At 27.8% G+C, this 19,152-nt stretch overlaps 1 protein-coding gene across 1 annotated transcript; it reads left to right on the forward strand.

Moving 5' to 3' along the window:
- The first annotated feature begins 4,366 nt into the window (after positions 1-4,366).
- On the forward strand, positions 4,367-19,096 carry LOC123295938 (receptor-type tyrosine-protein kinase FLT3-like). The gene is made up of 15 exons (XM_044877400.1): positions 4,367-4,415; positions 13,128-13,236; positions 13,327-13,534; positions 14,107-14,201; positions 14,272-14,410; positions 14,605-14,770; positions 15,501-15,626; positions 15,973-16,045; positions 16,119-16,266; positions 16,419-16,710; positions 16,820-16,905; positions 17,300-17,468; positions 17,667-17,875; positions 18,190-18,431; positions 19,082-19,096. Exons 2-15 carry the CDS (start codon positions 13,132-13,134, stop codon positions 19,094-19,096), a joined length of 2,073 nt encoding a protein of 690 aa, XP_044733335.1. The 5' UTR covers positions 4,367-4,415; positions 13,128-13,131.
- Positions 19,097-19,152: the final 56 nt, after the last annotated feature.

The following is a 19,152-nucleotide window of genomic DNA, read 5'->3' on the forward strand; positions in this document are numbered from 1 at the left end:
ATTTACAATAAATTACAGGAGACGGTATAAGATTGGCCTTCACCTATCTGATAACCAGATGAGACATATTTTTTATGAAATTTTAATGATTATGATTGATAAACACGCCTTTGATATATTGTCTATCGAAAAGTTTTCATGGTCATTTTTAATAAAATTAATTTCAATCAATTTTTTCCATGAACGGTTTTTTGCAGGTAAAAGCAAATATCATTATTTTCGTAATAAGCTTTCTTCCAATACCAATTTCGATTGGTTAATAGATCGATATAGATCCGTTCATACTGTATGAACAGGTAAGTCGATATAAGTAACGACACCGATATGTTAATCAATCGAAATTGATATCAGAAGAGAAAATTGAAAACGAAGTTGGTAAACATGAATTAACCGAGCGGAGGGAAACGATTGTATTGGCCGAGGACAAAAGTAGACGAATCCTAAATCTCTCTCCCATTCTTGCACTAAAAATTTAGTGATATTAATTGTTTTGTAAATGAAGTAACTGATAATTTTAGTAAATCATAACAATACATAAAAAATATATTTAACAAAAAAAATTTTACATTTCGTGGTATTTTGTTACATTTTCTCTATAAGAGATTAAAGTTCTTTGTTGATGTTGGTATCAACCTGTATGTATAAAGCTTCGTTTACAATATTCAATTTACTTTCATTAAAGTATGTAGAGTGAATTTATTTTGAAATGAGTTTACCGTACCTTAAAAAATATTTATGAAGAGGAAACATGGTGGTCACATAAGTGGAAGTCTGGAAATGTCAGTGAATTCAAATTCTATTGGAAAAGTCAGGCGATACCTGAAAGTAAGAGAGAAGTCAGGGAATTTTATTAGTTTCGTAAGAAAGTTCTAAAAAAATTTATAATATTACGATTTTCCCTGTTCGTTATTTGTAAAACTTTCATTCTACTTTCTTTCAAAGCAATTTAAAAGTAACAATTTTGGCAGTGGATTTTTGAACTATGCAACTGGACATGTCCGGGAATTTTATTTTGTAATGTGGCCACCATGGAAAAAGTTTCATATCAAAACATATTTACTCTATTAATTACGTGCAGAACTGAATTTAACGCCACGCGGGCAGTTAAAAGTTCTTAACTTTTTTTATATATTATTAAAAAGAAAATATAGGCAATATTATAACATAAACTATGAAATCATTGTGTGAAAATTTGTCTTAATAATATAATGAAAATGTCTAGAACTTTTAGATATTTTGGTACGTGGCGTTAAATTCGGTTCTACACATAACGAATTACTAGTGATTTTCTGACCATTATCCTAATTGTAAACAAGGCTTTAAAATATAAAAAAAATTATGTGTCTCAATAAGTTTTCATAGAATTTTGTATAAAAAAAAAAAAGATTTTAAATTTTATAATAAATTTTTTGATTAAAATAAACATCATGCTATTAATTGACATGTTATTAAGATACCTTATTATAAACAATTTATTTTTAGTTATAAAAGTTTCTTTGCTAATGTTATTTTTCATTTCAAACAAAATTTTACAAGACAAATTGTTAGAATTTTGTGTACGTGTTGTTTAGTCATGCTTTCAGAAAATCGTTGCAAAATATTTTGAAAAAAAAGATACATCAAACTATATTACGTCGTATAAAGTATAGCCCGAAGATTTTCTAAACATTTGAATATTGACAGGGAAATTAGTTTGTATACACATTCAATGATGAAAGACATTTTTCAGACTTTATATTTTATGTGAGGTGATTTATAAATTAGTTATTGTCTTTTCGTCAAAATCACTAAACTTATTTTGATCAATTAAAATTTACAAAATTTAAAAAATCTGTCTCCTTGTAGCTCTCTCCAAACTGAACCGATTTTCTTGAAACATAGCTAAAAACACTCTCCATTAAATAAACTTTCAAACAAAAATGAACATGGTTCTCCCGTTTAGGAGCTACGATGCAACACGCAAACAAACAGACACGCACACATAGCGGTCAAACTTTTAATATCCCTCTTTTTGCGTCGGGTGTTAAAAATCAGAGCAGACAAGGGTATGCTTTTTACCTGCATTTATTTTCAACCCGAAAGTTCGATGTTGAGCTTTCAGCTGGCTTTAGATTTTACGATCCTTGGTTCCAAAAATATATAGTTTGGCCGTGGGTTTAAATGGGAAAAAGATTTGTGTCTTTGTTTGACACAATTGTTTGGTAGGTTGTACAACTTCGTAACGAAAAATCGACTACTTCGGAAGGGTGAGGGGGGTAATTTCCAAATTAATTTGAAAATTTAATTTAATTTTTATATAAATGATCACTTTTTTAGGATCAAGTACATTTTTCAATAGTCATTCAGCTTTTCGAAAATCTCCTGGGTAGCATTTTTCCATTTAAATTGTATCATCAGTTATTTAATATTAAATATGAAATATTAATGATATTTTAATATTTCGTATTGTAATTAAAATACACTAGACAATTGATAAAGGTATAATTATCTTATAATGTTTTCCCAAAACGTGAATTTTTTTCTATTTGCCGGTTATAGATTTACATAACACATTGGAAACTGAAAATATTGTGATATAGAAAATAAAATTTTTGGACAGAAAAGTTCTTAGTCTTTTTGAACCGATGTACATACCATTAGCTATGATAGTATTTTTCATTATTATCAATGACTCGACGATATTGCGAATAAAGCGAATAAAAAACGTTTCTACCTCGAATCATTCTTGAAATATACGAGGTAGACTCTGATTCAACTATTATACAAGGTGTCAAAAAATAGCAGTAAAAAGGTGGATTAAGAATGGAATTCTAAAAGGAATAGTCCTTCGATATTTTTAGATCTGACGAGTCAGGGTTTCGTTCATATTGTTTTTATTTATTTCATTTAAGGGAAACTGAAATTTAGTACAGTAGTTGGTTTAATATCGATATTCATACATCTGGTAACCAGATGAAATATTTTTAGTCCCAAGTTTGTAATGCTTAAAAATATTGATGCTACGAAAAAAATTTTGAAATAGGTGTTCATAGAATCCCCTAATTAGCCCATTTCCGGTTGTCTGTCTGTCTGTCTGTCTGTCGTCTGTTTGCCCGTCTGTCATCACGATTACTCAAAAACGAAAAGAGATATCAAGCTGAAATTTTTATAGCGTGCTGATGACGTAAAAATTGAGGTCGAGTTCGTAAATTAGCAACATAGGTCAAATGGGTCTTGGGTCCGTAGGACCCATCTTATAAACCGTTAGAGATAGAACAAAAGTTTAAATGTAAAAAATGTTTGAAACATTTTTTCCAAACATTACTGTTTACCCGTGAGAGCGCAAATTGTATAGTATGTATTATATGGGTATATCAGTTATGTATGTGTGACATGTATAAATGTGTAATATGACAGAGTAATCAAGACTGTCTATACATGGTATTTCAACAATTAACTCATTAAATTGTTTGTTTTCACTTATTTTTATTAATTTTGACCCCTATTATATGATATAATTTTTTTCGGAGCGTTTCGGTCAATATTTATTGGGCTATAGATGATTTAAAAAAATAAGTTTTCAACTGCGTTCAGGTATCTATGTTTCAAGAATCAACCTGTAGAATTCATCTACAATAATTTATAAAACAAATACTTACATCCCACTTATTTTATAAAAACTGAAATGATTTAGCTTACATTGAAGAATATTTTTTTTTTATATATTAATAAGACATTCTAGAAAAAAAAAATTTACCAGAAATATTCACAACTTACTTTGAAGTTCTCGTCAAAGTTAAAGAATATATTCAAAAACACAAACTTTAGAAATATTCTATTTAAATAAACAAACTCCTCCTCTTCTAATAATCATGACTTAATATTTGATTAAATATATTGTTAAGGAGGGAAATAAAGCTATCAATAGTTATCAGAATAGATTGATCACATTATGCGGTGACATGTTTTGTTCATTAAATTTTTCTAATTTTTAATAATAATATTTATATTAAAAAAAAAAGTGCTATCAATAATTAATGATCATAAAAAATAAGTGATTTTGATAAAAAAAAATTATTTCGGCATATGTGAACAAATTTTATTTTTATTAATGAGATATTGTTACTCGATGAATTAATCTTCTTTTTTTAATAAAATTTTAATTTTGTGTGTAAAAATTTTAATTAAATTTTTTTTTCTAAAACGTACATTCATGAATACGTATAAGTTTAATTACGAGCTGTATTTGTGTGAAAATTATGTTTTAGTGACGGCATACAATGTTAAATAAAAACGTGTTATTTTCTCAATGAAAATAAATATAGAAAATAGTAAAACTAATATTTTATTGTTTATTATTGGTAATTAAATATTAGTTCAAATGGTTATAAGTGATGCAAAATATTATTAAATGATAATATTTATTAAATTATAAGGTAAATATTTTTTATAAAATATTTATATTGTGTTATTATTAAAAATTCAATTGTTTTAATATTTTTTTAAAAATAAATTTGATAATCAAGGGAATCACATATAATCATGCTACCTGAATCAAATCGTATTAATTTAATAATGGCTTTTTCCTTTCTGTTATTTTTTAAAATTATTTTTGTTCGTAAGGGCATAGTTTTCGATTTTTAAGACGTTTTAAGAATATAGGGGAAGGTGGTCTAAAATGATCCCTCTAAGAAAAAATGTAATTTATAGTCAAACTATTCGACATATGTACAATAATGTCGAAATATTTTCGAATTCTTTATTTAAATGTTACAACATTGGTATGAAATTTCTTCTAATCTGTTCAAATTTTTAGAACTATTCAATATTTCTCAAAAGGGATCGTTTTGACCGACCTTGTAAGGATGGTGGGTAAAATAATCCCATTGCATTTTTTGTCAAACAGTTCACATAAAATATTAACTCCTTTTACATTTCATCAACGATTAGTATGAAAACAACAATCACTGGTAAATTCATCTAAATCAACACATTCAAGACTTGTTGCATGTTGGGAGATCATTATATCTATTATAAGTTTACACACAAAATAGGGATCATTTTAGCCTATATAAAGGGGATCATTTTATCCGTAACGACATATTTGTATTTCGTCATAAAAACTTACCTTAAAATTTATTATACGTCTATGAAAATGTGTTATGATATTATTAAAAGTCAACAAAAGCCAAGAGTAAAAACAGCCAGCCGGTAAAAACTAATACAAAAAAGAAATTTTATGTTGAAATTTGTCTTACCATAAATCATAAGCAGTAAAATTAATATTTTTGCTACGAAACATGAATTAGCTAATAGCTCACCATAAGTCTTTGTTGAACGATGAATTTGATCGCGCGGAAACCATCTATCTATGAATATACTAGAAGTCTTTAACGGTTGACTTAAAACAACGATCATTTTACCCTGAGGTGTCATTATAGACCACTTTCCCATACATAATTTTGCCCTTGATTCCTCTATGAAAAATGTTTTGGGCAATTAATATTGATAATTTTTTTTTTTTGTATTACGTAAATAATTTTTTTTTATTTTTAGTTTTCGTGATTAATTTTTACGTATTGGTCAATAAATTATTTCAACCAATTATTATATGGTTCAAGTTTCCTGTTATTATCAAATTTTTTTAAATTATATATCGATTTTTATGAATCTTCTTGTCACTTAAAAATTTATATTTTACTTAAAAAATTGGAAATTTTTTAAGTAAAAGAAATTAAATTCAAAAACTAATCCCATTATACACTCGAAAGGAAATTAAAGAAGCATAATTTTACTTGTAATTCGACTTCTTCCGGGCGAAGTTTCTGTGAATGAATGGGATTGTGTAGGTAAAAACTCTTTTTCCTAGATATTAGAATCCCTAAAATCCACTAACTGTAAACACTAAACTTATTCTATTATGTACGAACAAAATTGTCATCTAGTAGCTAGTACGTATTTTTGGTCGCTGAATAGGAATCTGATGAATTCTGTCACGTTTTCCAAAAATCGTGCCATTTTTTACACGAAATTCCACTTTTGGCATAAAAACGGAAAACTAAGTATTTATCGTCCAAACTGTTATCTGGGGGGTATTTTTAGTCGTAGAGTACGAACCTGATGTCAGATTAACGAATTATGTCTCGTATTCCGAAAATCGTACCATTTTTGGCCAAGAATTTCATTTTTTTGACACAAAAACAGCAAACTAAGTATTTGTCGTCCAAACTTTGTTCTAGGAGGTATTTTTGGCGATAATCATATCATTTTTCATAAACACTTAGTTTGCCGTCGTTTTTGTGGATCATTTTACCCTGTCAGATTTTTTCAACACTTTCCCCTACTCTTCCTGGTAAAGCATTACTGTCATCCTGTATTTGAACGCAATTCTTCGTATTCTTTAATTTAATTGCTTTGTTTATTATTTCGTTAATGGATTCTTAAAATAAATATTATTATGATTAAAAATATTAAAAATGTACCTCCGTTCCTAATTGAATTTAGAATTATCATGTATATATAGTACATAATATAGAATATACCTTTGTTTATTTATCAATACATGATATATAAGTATTTTTTTAATGGGTTCAATAATAATTAATTGTGATTATTTTATACAAAATGATTCATAAAAAAGCGTCAAATTATATTTCCTGAAGAAGATCCATTTCCTGAATAAGACCAGACTTTTGTCTGAATGTTTCATTGATGATAATGATGAAGCGCCAAGTCTGATTACAGACGTTGACAAGCATACTTTTGCATTATTTCTGTTCGTACGTTAAATGGATAAAATTGTGATAGGGAAATATATCGATAGTATCGACACATTTTTTAGATTTCAAATTAACTGGTTTAAAATTTATTTTTCTAATTAAAGTATAATGTTCAAAATAATTTTCGTTGAAAATTCTTATCGAGTTCTTCCCTACCGATACATTTTTCTTAGAGGCTTCAAAGTTAGAGGTGAAAGTTGGAAAGTTGCTGAACGAGACGTTCTGCGTTAGCTTAAGGTAGTACCAGCATGAAATCACTTTTCGACAGATTTGGCCGAATTTTTTTTCTCGGGTTTATAATAGCTTTATTTATGAATTCCTAAAATTTCATAATTTTTGACCGTTTAGATCGCGAGATATTTAAAGACAAAGTTCGCGATTTTGAGGTTCATGTCCCATTTAAAGCATGTAAAATGTCCGGTCTCTCCAACTATTTTTTATGATATTATTATATATTGAAGAAAAAGTAGAAAAAAATGTTTATACAATAAAATTCTAAAAAAAAAATTTAGAAATTAATTTTCACTTTCGAGATATTAATTTTGACGTAAATTGATCGAAATTGGGACGTTGGCATAATTATTTCCCATTTTAAACGGTCAAAATTTCTGAAACTTTGGGAATTAATAGTAAGCATTATTAAATTCTTAAATTTAATTTTTCGTTAAATTCTGTCGAAAAAAAAATTGTACCATTGCTTTAACATAGAAACTGCAAATACCATGCTGGAAATACCTTAAGAAAAATTAGGTACCTTTTCCTGCCAAATGACGATGCACATTTAAGAACACTTTTTTTAGGAAATCTTCGATCAGGAAGTAAGTTTACTCTTGAATATTATCTTTGGGGGTATAATAGTGCATGACATAACTCCTTAACTATTGGGTTTAGGACAAAAGTATACAAGGCACTTTCGACTTTAAATTGCCCAAGTAATACGTTCTTGCGCAATGTACATCGAGTCACGGAACACTCTGTATTTAAAACATACCATAGGCGCCATAGCAAGACCGAAAATGGGTAATATATAAGGGGAAGAAAGATGATTCCCCTATTATTTGGTACACAAAACCTTACGTTGTCTCTTAAATAACTTATATACGTAACACGCAGAGATTTAGCAAATAAATTTCACTTTATCCTATAAATAGAATTTACAGAGCCAGAAAGTTATTGGTCAGTCTCAAGAGCGATATGCATTTTGGTTATAATGGAAATTTTTATAGACCACATTACAAAACGTATTAAGCCGTACTGTGTGTTGTACACAATAATTATGTGACAAAAATTCATTAAATTAAAAATTAAAATCATTTATCTTATCATTAGTTAAGTGTTTAATTAAAAGTTACCTTGATTATACATAAAAATCATAGGAGTTACGATTATTTAGGCTGGGATGTTTTTTACAACTAAACAAATATTTATCTACTTGTAAAAATTTTGATACATTGATGAAAACATTTGTAAATACATCATGGACCATACACAATTGAGAGCCTGTCAAATGGATTTTTGAAAAATATATCTGAAGGGAAGCTGTTTGAAGTAGGTAAACACTCCAAAATGTAAAATTTATTTAAATTTCATTTGTTCAAATTATATTCATTAATATTTTTTTTACTTCACTTATTATCCGATCCGATTTTATTGGAATTTTTTTGAAACCCACTAATTTTGGGTCATTCTTTTCAGCTGCGATGTCGGTTTTTCGCTAGCTATCACTTATATGTTTAATTCCGGGACCAGAATTCCTCCTACCGGTACCTATTCGTGCTAGGTTAATTTTGAGCATAAATTTGAAAAGTATGACCCAAATTTAGTAGGATTACATACTTGGTTTATTAAAATTGGATAAAATTTGGATGTGATAGAGCAAAATTAAATTTTTTGGATTTTGATGACGTCCTAAAGTTAATAAGTTCGATTTTTTTGATAATATAGGCAAATTTGATCCGATCTTATTGGAATTTTTTCTGAAACCCACTAATTTTGGGTCATTCTTTTCAGCTGTGTTGTCAATTTTTCGATAGCTATCACTTATGTGCTTAATTCCGAGACCAGGACTCCACATTCTTGAAATTTATTAGAGCTAGGTTAATTTTGATCACAAATTTGAAAAGTAAGTCCCAAATTTAGTGGGGTTTCATACTCGGTTTATCAAAATTGGTAAATATTTGGATGTGATAGAGCAAAAATAAATTTTTTGGATTTTGATGACGTCATAAAGTTAAAAAATTCGATTTTTTTCATAGTAAAGGCAAATTTGATTCGATCTTACTGAAATTTTTTTTGAAACCCACTAATTTTGGGTGATTCTTTTCAGCTGTGATGTCAATTTTTCCCTAGCTATCACTTATGTGCTTAATTCCGGGACCAGAACTCCACATTCTAGGCAAATTTTTTACGTTAAAATAAACTATATTTGATCAAAATTTCTAATCCTTAGAAAAAAAGAAGGTGGAGCATGAAAAACTGGTCATCCTGTATACTCATTTATATAGGAAAATGTTTATTATGTGATCAAATAAAAATTAGAAAAAATTATAATTAATTTTTATTTTATTTACACATTCTAATAAAACACCCACGATTTTTCTAAATTGAATAAAAACATACAATAAATCAAATATTGATTCAATTAAGGATGTACGAGCAATTTAGTATTACCCATGTTGTCACCAGACTCGAAGACAAACAAAAAAGGTTCAATCTGACATCAGATTGAACCCACTTCCAGAACATGATGTCCCTAATCAAACTATGCAACTTTTTAAAATAATTTTTTGATTGGTTAGCTACAAAACGAGCTATTAGTCATAATACATATATTACAATGGCCCAACCTGTATAACATTGCGTATGTTCTTCTTGTTTGATACCAGCCTGTTTTCGTTATTGTTTGGTCTTCGCCTTCATGCGTGGTCGCAGCATTAAACAGAAATCCCAATTTTCTTTTTATACGCTAATTAAATGCGTACGAAATACACGGGAATTGTTTGAGGTCAAAGGTTAGGGAAAAACTGCAGATTACTGACATATTTTGATAATTTGAAAAAATATCAGGAATATAGATATAACATTTAGGACATTTTTCGTATCTCGAACAAATCGGTGTAATAAATATGGTGGAAGTGCAAATAAATATATGGTGAGGATATAATGGGAACAATCGTTATATGGCTTTATATGCTTTCCAGCATTCATTTTTTATTGGAGCTTGATATTTATTTACTCAGTTAATATTTAATATTTTATTTATGTAATTTTTTTGTTGAAGTTTTCAAATAATTCTACAAAAACGGGCTGGAACATCAAAAAACGGTAAAATACGGATCTTCTTATTTTCAGGGTGAATGATAAAAGTCTAATTTTATTTCCCGAGGGAACCAAGCTCTATTATACTAAATTCTAAAATGAGATGATACTTAATGGATATCTTCTATATAACAAAAAGGGAAAATTTTTCAAACAAATTTTAATTGATTTTCATACATTTCGTTATATCTTGTTTCAAGTTCGAACAGTTATTTATTTATTTTGATTAATTATCACAAAGCCATTAATTAATGATTAAATAAAGAGTAATACAGACCAAATAAACTCAAATAAATAGCTCTCGCTGATTTAAGAGTTGATTTATCAAAAGAAGAATGTCATGAAATGTTTATTATTATAATTAAAAAATGAGAATTGTTTTTAGTACAGTAATGTATTGTTCATTGTGGTTTGTGTCCAGAGAAATTATAATATGAGCGTATATCACAGGGTGCTTCAGGAGAACTAGTAAATATTGAGGGTGTAATTTTGGTGGTGGAAAAGGGATGATAGATTGTATGAAAATTCGTGAATTTTGAATTAACTACTTAACCGATTTTAAAAATTATTTCACCTATAATAAGTTACAATGCAGAATTTCTGAGATATCGTAATATTTGGATCGATTTTAGTCCGAATCTCAAAAACTATTCGACCAGTCAACAAATGTACCCGATTTTTGTTCTTTTTGGGTCAAAATTTCCTCATATACTGAGTTTTATCGAAATTGGGGTAATTTTGATCCAAAAAGTATTAAAATCAGGTTAATTTAATGATTGGAGGCAGAGTTTCTGAGATATCGCAATATTTGGAACGATTTTAGTCCGTATCTCAAAAACTATTCGACCAGTCAACGAATGCACCCGATTTTTCTACTGTTTGGGTCAAAATTATCTTATACACTGAGTTTTATCGAAATTGGTGATAAAAATTTTTTTCGATTTTTTGTCAATTTTTTTAAAGGGTACCCCTTTGTAAAAATCGGGAAAATCAGAAAAAAAATTTTTGTTTTGGAATTTGATGAAACTCAGTGGAGGGGGTAATTTTGATCCAAAAAGTATAAAAATCGGGTTAATTTAATGATTGGATGCAAAGTTTCTGAGATATCGCAAAATTTGGATCGATTTTCGTCCGGATCTCTAAAAGTATTTGACCAGTCAACAAATGCACCCGATTTTTGTACTTTTTGGGTCAAAATTACCTTATATACTGAGTTTTATCGAAATTGGAGATAAAAAAAATTTTTCGATTTTTTGAAATTTTTTTAAGGGGTACCCCTTTGAAAAATTCGAGAAAAACGAAAAAGAAATTTTAATTTGGAATTTGATGAAACTTGGTGGATGATGTAATTTTGATCCAAAAAGTATAACAATCAGGTTAGTTTAATGATTGGATGCAGAGTTCCTGAGATATCGCAATATTTGGATCGGTTTTAGTTCGTATCTCAAAAAATTCTTTCCCGTGGCCGTATCTCAAAAAACATTTTTAACGACTTCTTGTTTTCAGTTTCGTTTAAATTAAATAAACGAATGATTCTTTTTAAATATGACAAATATGTCTTCGTATATAACATGTATGATCATGCCCTTGACTCAAAAATTTAGTAAAAATAATAATAAATAATTATTATAAATACAATATTTATTTTCCATTAAACAAATGGTTTTTATGTCTCATAGGTACGTGAATAATTGCACAAAATATTTAATGAGTTTTTGAATATACTTATTAATAATTATTAGGTAATTAAAATACAAAGTTTTTTTTATATTAAAAAAGTAGACAGATATTGAGTGATTAAAATTGAGTGGTGAACTACTAGACAATGGAATTTCTATTGAAAATCAGTACATTATGAGTCAATGATCTTAACTTTAGGTTCGGAAAATACTATAATATTTTTGACTGATAATTTCATGTATTGTAAGCCCACTAATTTTTTGCTAGCTATCACTTATGTGCTTAATTCCAAGGGCAGGTCTCCACATTTTGGAAATCTATTAGAGCTAGGTTAATTTTGATAATAAATTTGAAAAGTATGGCCCAAATTTAGTAGGATTGCATACTTGGTTTATCAAAATTGGATAAAATTTGGATGTGATCGAGCAAAATGCAATTTTTTGGATTCTGATGACGTCATGAAGTTAAAAAATTCGATTTTTTTGATAATACAGACAAATTTAAACAGATTTTATTGGAATTTTTTTTGAAACCCACTAATTTTGGGTCATTCTTTTCAGCTGTGATGCCAGTTTCTCGCTAGCCATCACTTATGAGCATAATTCCGGGACCAGGATTCCACATTCTGGAAACTTATTAGAGCTAGGTTAATTTTGAGCATAAATTTGAAAATTATGACCCAAATTTAGTAGGATTACATACTTGGTTTATCAAAATTGGATAAAATTTGTATGAGATAGAGCAAAATTAAATTTGTTGGATTCTGATGACGTCATGAAGTTAAAAAATTCGATTTTTTTTGATAATACAGGCAAATTTGATCCGATCTTATTGGAATTTTTTTTGAAACCCACTAATTTTGGGTCATTTTTTTCAGCTGCGTTGTCAGTTTTTCGCTAGCTGTTAATTATGTGCTTAATTCCAAAACCAGGTCACCACTTTCTTGAAAACTATTAGTCCTTGAATAATTTCGATCACAAATATGAAATGTATGACATAAATTTAGTAGGATTACAAACTTGGTTTATCAAAATTGGATAAAATTTGGATGTGATAGAGCAAAATTAAATTATTTGGATTCTGATGTCGTCATGAAGTGAATAAATTCGATTTTTTGATAATACATTCAAATTTGATCCAAAGGCAAATCGCAAAATGGCACGACTATGGCGACTCTCCTTCATTTATCCTTTATTCTTATACTTAATACTATCAGTATAAGAATTTTCATCAAAATCGTTAGAGCCAATCCCGATATATATAAAGCACAACCTAAATACTTGCCATCGACCCTATGTACTCTCGTTACGGTCGTGCACACAGCAACGGTTATCCTTACAAATAATTTTACAAATAGTATCTTTTTTTCAGGACAATGCAAGTAACATGGAAAGGACAGTGGAAGTCGATATATTTTATGTTTCTTAGCATAGTGTCCATTAATTTAAAGTATTCTGTGGCATCAAATAACACAGCAATTGTAAGTTGATTTTTAAAACTTTATAAAATTTATTTAAAATCTATTTCTTTTCAAATTTATTTAAATAAATTAAATATTATTCTGTTCTAGTTATTAAATTCACAAATTCAAAACTCCAGTAATTTATCAGATCATACAGATTTAAATATTTTACTAAATCAAATCGTTAAAACCAAGAATCCTACAATAAGACGTATTAAAAGAAATATTGGTCCACCTCGAAACTTAACAGGCTTCGTTTTTTGGGATGATAGTTTAAATATTTTTCGGTTAAAATTAACTTGGCTGCCACCTGAAAGTAATTATTATAACTAAAGTAGTAAATGGCGCAAAAGTAATTACATTGCTCGTAAAATTTTTAAATTTTACGCAAATCGTTAGCACAATTTGCATATAAAAGTTTCTTAAATAAACAAATTTAGAGAGAACATATTTGAAATCCAAAAAAATATCGAAAATTGCAAATTTTGTTTAATTATTTAGCTTTTGATATTTCGAAAAGCAATTTATTTAGCTTTAGATATCGAAAATTTTTATTCTTATTTTTCTTCTACATTTCGATGTTATAACAAAATTCATCATTAAATTTTGAAATTAAGGTACCAATAATTTCAACCCCAATTCTAATATTGACTTGTGCTCGTACTACTTCAATTAATTGTTATTTTTCAATAATTTTAATTTTCCATTTGCTAATCCATTTAATACATGTAAACAATTGAAAAATAATCTTAACAGCCTGCTTTATATCTAAAATTATCCACTGGATGCGCTGGCGTCGATATGATTCCCCTACCATTACGTCTACAATTATTTTTGCGCCTTTTTTAAATTAAAACAAAATGCTAATAACTTAATTGAAATTTTTAGACATGTTGAAATCATACGGATATAATTTAACATATTTCTGTGATCCAAGACCCTGTAAATCTGGATACAATAGTGAAGCCGATTTATTACATAAAGTAAATATTTCGAACCTGGCTGGCACTATTATCTATATGTTAAGGAGTTTATAAGTTTTATTAATTTTAGGACATAAAATCAATAACAATACCCACATCAGAAGAGAAAGATTTTATTTCTTTAAATTCTACAATACATATTGTATTAACAAGTTTACCAAATAGTTCAAAAGAAAATAATTCAATTACATTTATTTACAACGTACCTGGTAAGTGAAAGTTAAAACGGTAGAGGCTAATAAAGAAGCCTATTTTCTTCACGTCCTAATTAACGTCTTAAAACTTCTAAACACATGCATTATTTCAAATGAATAATGTATGTTGATGGTGTTGGCGCAGGGCAGTAAACATAATCTTAATAATTTTTAATACTTCTTTTAAAATGATATATTTTTTTAATCAGATTGTGTCGACAACCGATGTTATTGTGGGCATATGAATAATTTACCAAAACCAAAAATTCAAGCTGTTTTTACTCACAACGGAAAAGTAAATGTCTCTTGGTCAACACCATACAAAATTCTAGAAAAAAATGATTCACGGTATCATACAATACATGTATATATGAGGTAAGATATCCCTATATATTATAAATATGAAAGTAAGAATGTTTGTTTGTTTGTTTGTTACGCTTTCACGCAAAAACTACCGAAGGGATTTGAATGAAACTGTACGACAATTATATAGCTCATATATCTATCGTAAACTGATGTATTTTTATATTAAATTTTAGTTTATACCAAAATCATAAACAAAAATACGTACATAATGAAATTGTTACGTTAAAATTAAAAGACATAAATGCCGAACATTATTCAATACTTTCACCAAATGTTCCCAAATCAAAGGATTATACTATATTTTTACATTTACGAGACAATGATGGATGTACGACATCAAATGCATCCACACATATTTTAGGTATATAAAATTTATTTAATTTGCCAACTATGAATAAAATTTAAAAAAGTATTTAATTAGTTTTATATTTACAGTTTTAAATAATGACTATTTTCTTCATTCGGTAAGTTTTTTCTTAATAATCAAAATTTTAAAATATTTTTGTCTGATATCATCTCAATGAATCATGTACAGTCCCTATTTTGAATTTTCCGGAAATAGTCATAAGGGCTAAAATTTTATAATAAACCAAATAACTGTCTCAAAATTTTGAAATATGTTAAATTCCTTGGGATGATAAAGCAAAATATCACACGAGGAAAATAGATAATTTTAATAATTCGTTTTTTCTTGGCTTTAGTCATTGTTTTATGCTGTTTCAATAATTTTCATTGTAAGTGTAATTATATTCTGTACAATTATTTTAATTCGTCAAAAAGTTAAAACATGGCTTAAATATGTCTGCATAGAGAAATCTCATAATAATAAAAGATCGTCCACTGATTTTAATACATCCAATGAAGGGTAAGCAATACATACACATTTTAAAAAGAATATATGGGCCGTAGTACCTAGGGCAGAAGTGAAACTTCTGCCGCTTTATATTTAAATTATAAATATTTATGATTGATTATGTAAAATGGCAATAAATTGCCATCTGTGAATTCAAAATAGAACTATCGTTAAATTTTAGTACATGAGCGCTATTTTTGAATGGGAAATAGAACTATTGTTAAATTTTATAACAGTAGCGCCACTTGAATTTCAATTTCATTTGATGAATATACTAAACCAGTCTTATTAGCTTATTTATGCTAAAGTAGAAAGTGGAAAACTCCAATCAATTCTCAATTTTATTAACTTTTTCTAGATATTTTCGACTAACAAAGTTAAATAGTTCAACAATACCTTTGAAAAAGAGTGAGGTATACGTTGATCACAAGGTAAATTTAACGAGAATACGAGTTAAAAATTGATTGAATATTGTTTAAAATCACATTTATTTTTTCCATTAAGAATGAAGACTGTTGTGAAATAGCATTTACCAGACTTACGTTTCAAAATCAGATTGGACGAGGTGAATTTGGATTAGTTCATCGTGCGTATCTTAATAGCTCCGAATCAAATAAGGAAAGATTAACTGTGGCAGTTAAAACTTTAAAAGGTTATATTGTTATATCCTATATTTTTTTTCTTTTTATTATTGTTAATAATAAAAGCCTGTTTTTGCAAAATGCGTTCATCACTAGAAAACTACTAAAGTTATCAAGAAGCGATTTATGGTTCATATGTTTGAAATATATTTTATTTTTTCAGAGCATGCAACTCCAGATGAAATGAATGATTTCATTAAAGAAATAACAATGTTTAAATATTTAGGATATCATCCAAATATTGTGAAATTAATCGGATATTGTACAACGCAACAACCATTATGTATGATTATGGAATATTTAGCAAATGGAGATTTAGCAACGTATTTAAGAAAATTAAAAGAAAATTGGCGTAATGCACAAAATAAATTTCCTTTACGATTTCAGACAAATAAAATCAATCATTTTAATTTTAGCAATACTGATATTGATAAAATTGCTAAATATTCGACTGGGTAAGAAGTAAATTTAGTATAATTTCGTTTTTTTTTTTAAAGAATCAAAACCATCAAAAATAAATTGCAGTTTTAATTTTCAAAAGATAAATATTTTCTAATTTTCTAGATCTATCTCTTCAACATTCACATTTGATTCGACTATTACGACAAGTATGGCAACAAGCCGAAGTGGGCGCCCATCAGCAACTGAAAGTAAGTATAGAAACAGAAATACTTGTCCCTACTATATTACGTTTTAATTAACATTAAAAAAATTGCACCTTTAAAAAAATTCAAATATTTGCGAAATCTCAAAAAATCAAACTCTGGATAAAATGGTCTAATCGGAATTATTTACGATTCATTCGAAAGATTGTACTTTTTGGTATTTGAATACGAAGCTGAAAATTTTTTATCAACTGCCATCGCTTTTTGTCTAGGGTAGGAAGCATCAGAAAAACTATCTTATAATTTAGACGCAAAAAGTATTTTGCAAGAATTCTACAAGCTTTCGAATGAATTGCAAGTCTGCACGCAGTTACGAATACGATTAATAAGTTTATTTAATTTTCCAATTTATTAAATACAATTTATTTATTTTTTTAAGCTGAGTATATTTTACTAAGCAGTGATGGCAGTCTATTGACAACTCCAAATTCAGCCACTGAAAGTCCAATCATAATTGAAAATATTGTTAATTCAATAGAACTCCAAAAATTTGCATCGCAAATAGCCCTAGGAATGGCGTATTTAGAAGAAAAAAATATTACTCATAGGTAAGGTGAATACCATGTTCGAAATATGCTTCACATAATCGTACTGAAACGTGTCTCCAGCGTGATCTTCTTTATTAATTTGACTCGGATAACTCAAACTTTGGCAAATTGAGGGACGATGGACACACGATTGTCGACCTTATCAATTCAAATTTATTGTACCCTATTGAGAGTAAATACCATAATTTAACATTGTAGAGATTTAGCGGCACGTAATATTTTAATCGATGACAACAAAAATCTAAAAATAAGTGATTTTGGTTTATCACGAAGTGGTACTTACATATGTACAAAAAGTAAATTACCTTATCGATGGCTCAGCATTGAAGCACTAAAAGATCAAATATTTACAAATAAGAGTGATGTTTGGTCATTTGGCATTGTTCTTTGGGAAATTGGAACTCTTGGTAAATTAAATTGAAATAGTTTGAATAAGGCGGAATTTCAATACGCAGTTAATCTACAATAAAAAATTTCCAAAACAAATATGTATTACTAGAACACCAGAAAAGCTTTAAGCAGAGTTTTAAGCTTTAACTAAAGTGTATGGCGAATGGTTACAAATTTGAAGTGCCTAACTGCTTAACAAACTCACATATCTTTTATTTAGTGTAGCCGATTTCCACGTTTTTATTGACGGAATTTTTAAATTTGTATAAACTGCGTTTTGAAAAGTTGCTTCTGAAATAAAGATAAAGTTAAATATATATTTATTTTGCAGGTGATTTTCCATATTCATCTTTGGACAATTACATGCAAATACTTAAATATTTAAGTGATGGTAACCGTCTAGAAAAACCGAATAGTTTAAGTGATGACATTTATAATTTGATGTTGAGGTGTTGGGCTGAAAACCCAGATAATCGTCCAACGTTTGCTGAAATTACAGATGATCTAAATGCGATGAGTGATAAAAAATTGTATATAACATTTGATTCGTTAAAATTAGATTATTTTTTAGAAGTGTAAATTATTTATTATTAAAAATTTTTTTGTATTATTTTAAATATAGAAATTTTAAAACTTGTATAAATTTATTTCGGTTAAAAAATACTTTAACGAGACTTTTTAATACTCACCCACATACATGACTATTTGTTAAAGCTTCAGACGCTCATCAATTTAAAATATCAAAAATGATTCGGAGCACCTTAAGCTTTTACCAATAGTCATATGACTCAATGGAAAAAATAGATATCACTTCCCTAAAAAAAGTTTTAACTATAATAATACACAAAAATACTAATTATCAATAATTTATTGATGATTGCACGACGTCGTTTTAACTATTATGTCGTTTAAATTAAATAATTTTTATTGAATTCTTTCTCTTTTTTTTTGTAACTTTTACATTTTTTTTAATTGAAAACAAAAATATTAAAACTTACATATTATAAATACAACAAAATAGTATTTTATAAATATATAATAAAAAAGGCAAAATGAAAAAATAGTTTATTTTTTAAATCTACACTAAAAATTTGTTTGCTCGAATGATACTAAGCGACGAATTAAATTTTTATTGTAGAAAAAATAAATTTCATGACTTGAAACATATATTATTTATGAACAGGGTAGTATTTACAAAATGTATAATTTCATTTTCTTTTCAGTACAGTCAAGTGTAATACGGTACTAAAATTAAATAATCTGGTTCTTAAGAGTAATATTTGTTCTCCTAGTA

This window comes from Chrysoperla carnea, chromosome 3 (assembly GCF_905475395.1).
Source record: "Chrysoperla carnea chromosome 3, inChrCarn1.1, whole genome shotgun sequence".
Lineage (NCBI taxonomy): Eukaryota > Metazoa > Arthropoda > Insecta > Neuroptera > Chrysopidae > Chrysoperla > Chrysoperla carnea.

What these genes read in the sequence shown, in the direction of transcription:
- LOC123295938 (XM_044877400.1), top strand. Translation starts at nt 13,132, where the DNA reads ATGCAAGTAACATGGAAAGGACAGTGGAAGTCGATATATTTTATGTTT. An exon ending in CATCAAATAACACAGCAATT is followed by an intron (nt 13,237 to 13,326) that starts GTAAGTTGATTT and finishes ATTCTGTTCTAG; the next exon opens with TTATTAAATTCACAAATTCA. An exon ending in TTTAATACATCCAATGAAGG is followed by an intron (nt 15,627 to 15,972) that starts GTAAGCAATACA and finishes AACTTTTTCTAG; the next exon opens with ATATTTTCGACTAACAAAGT.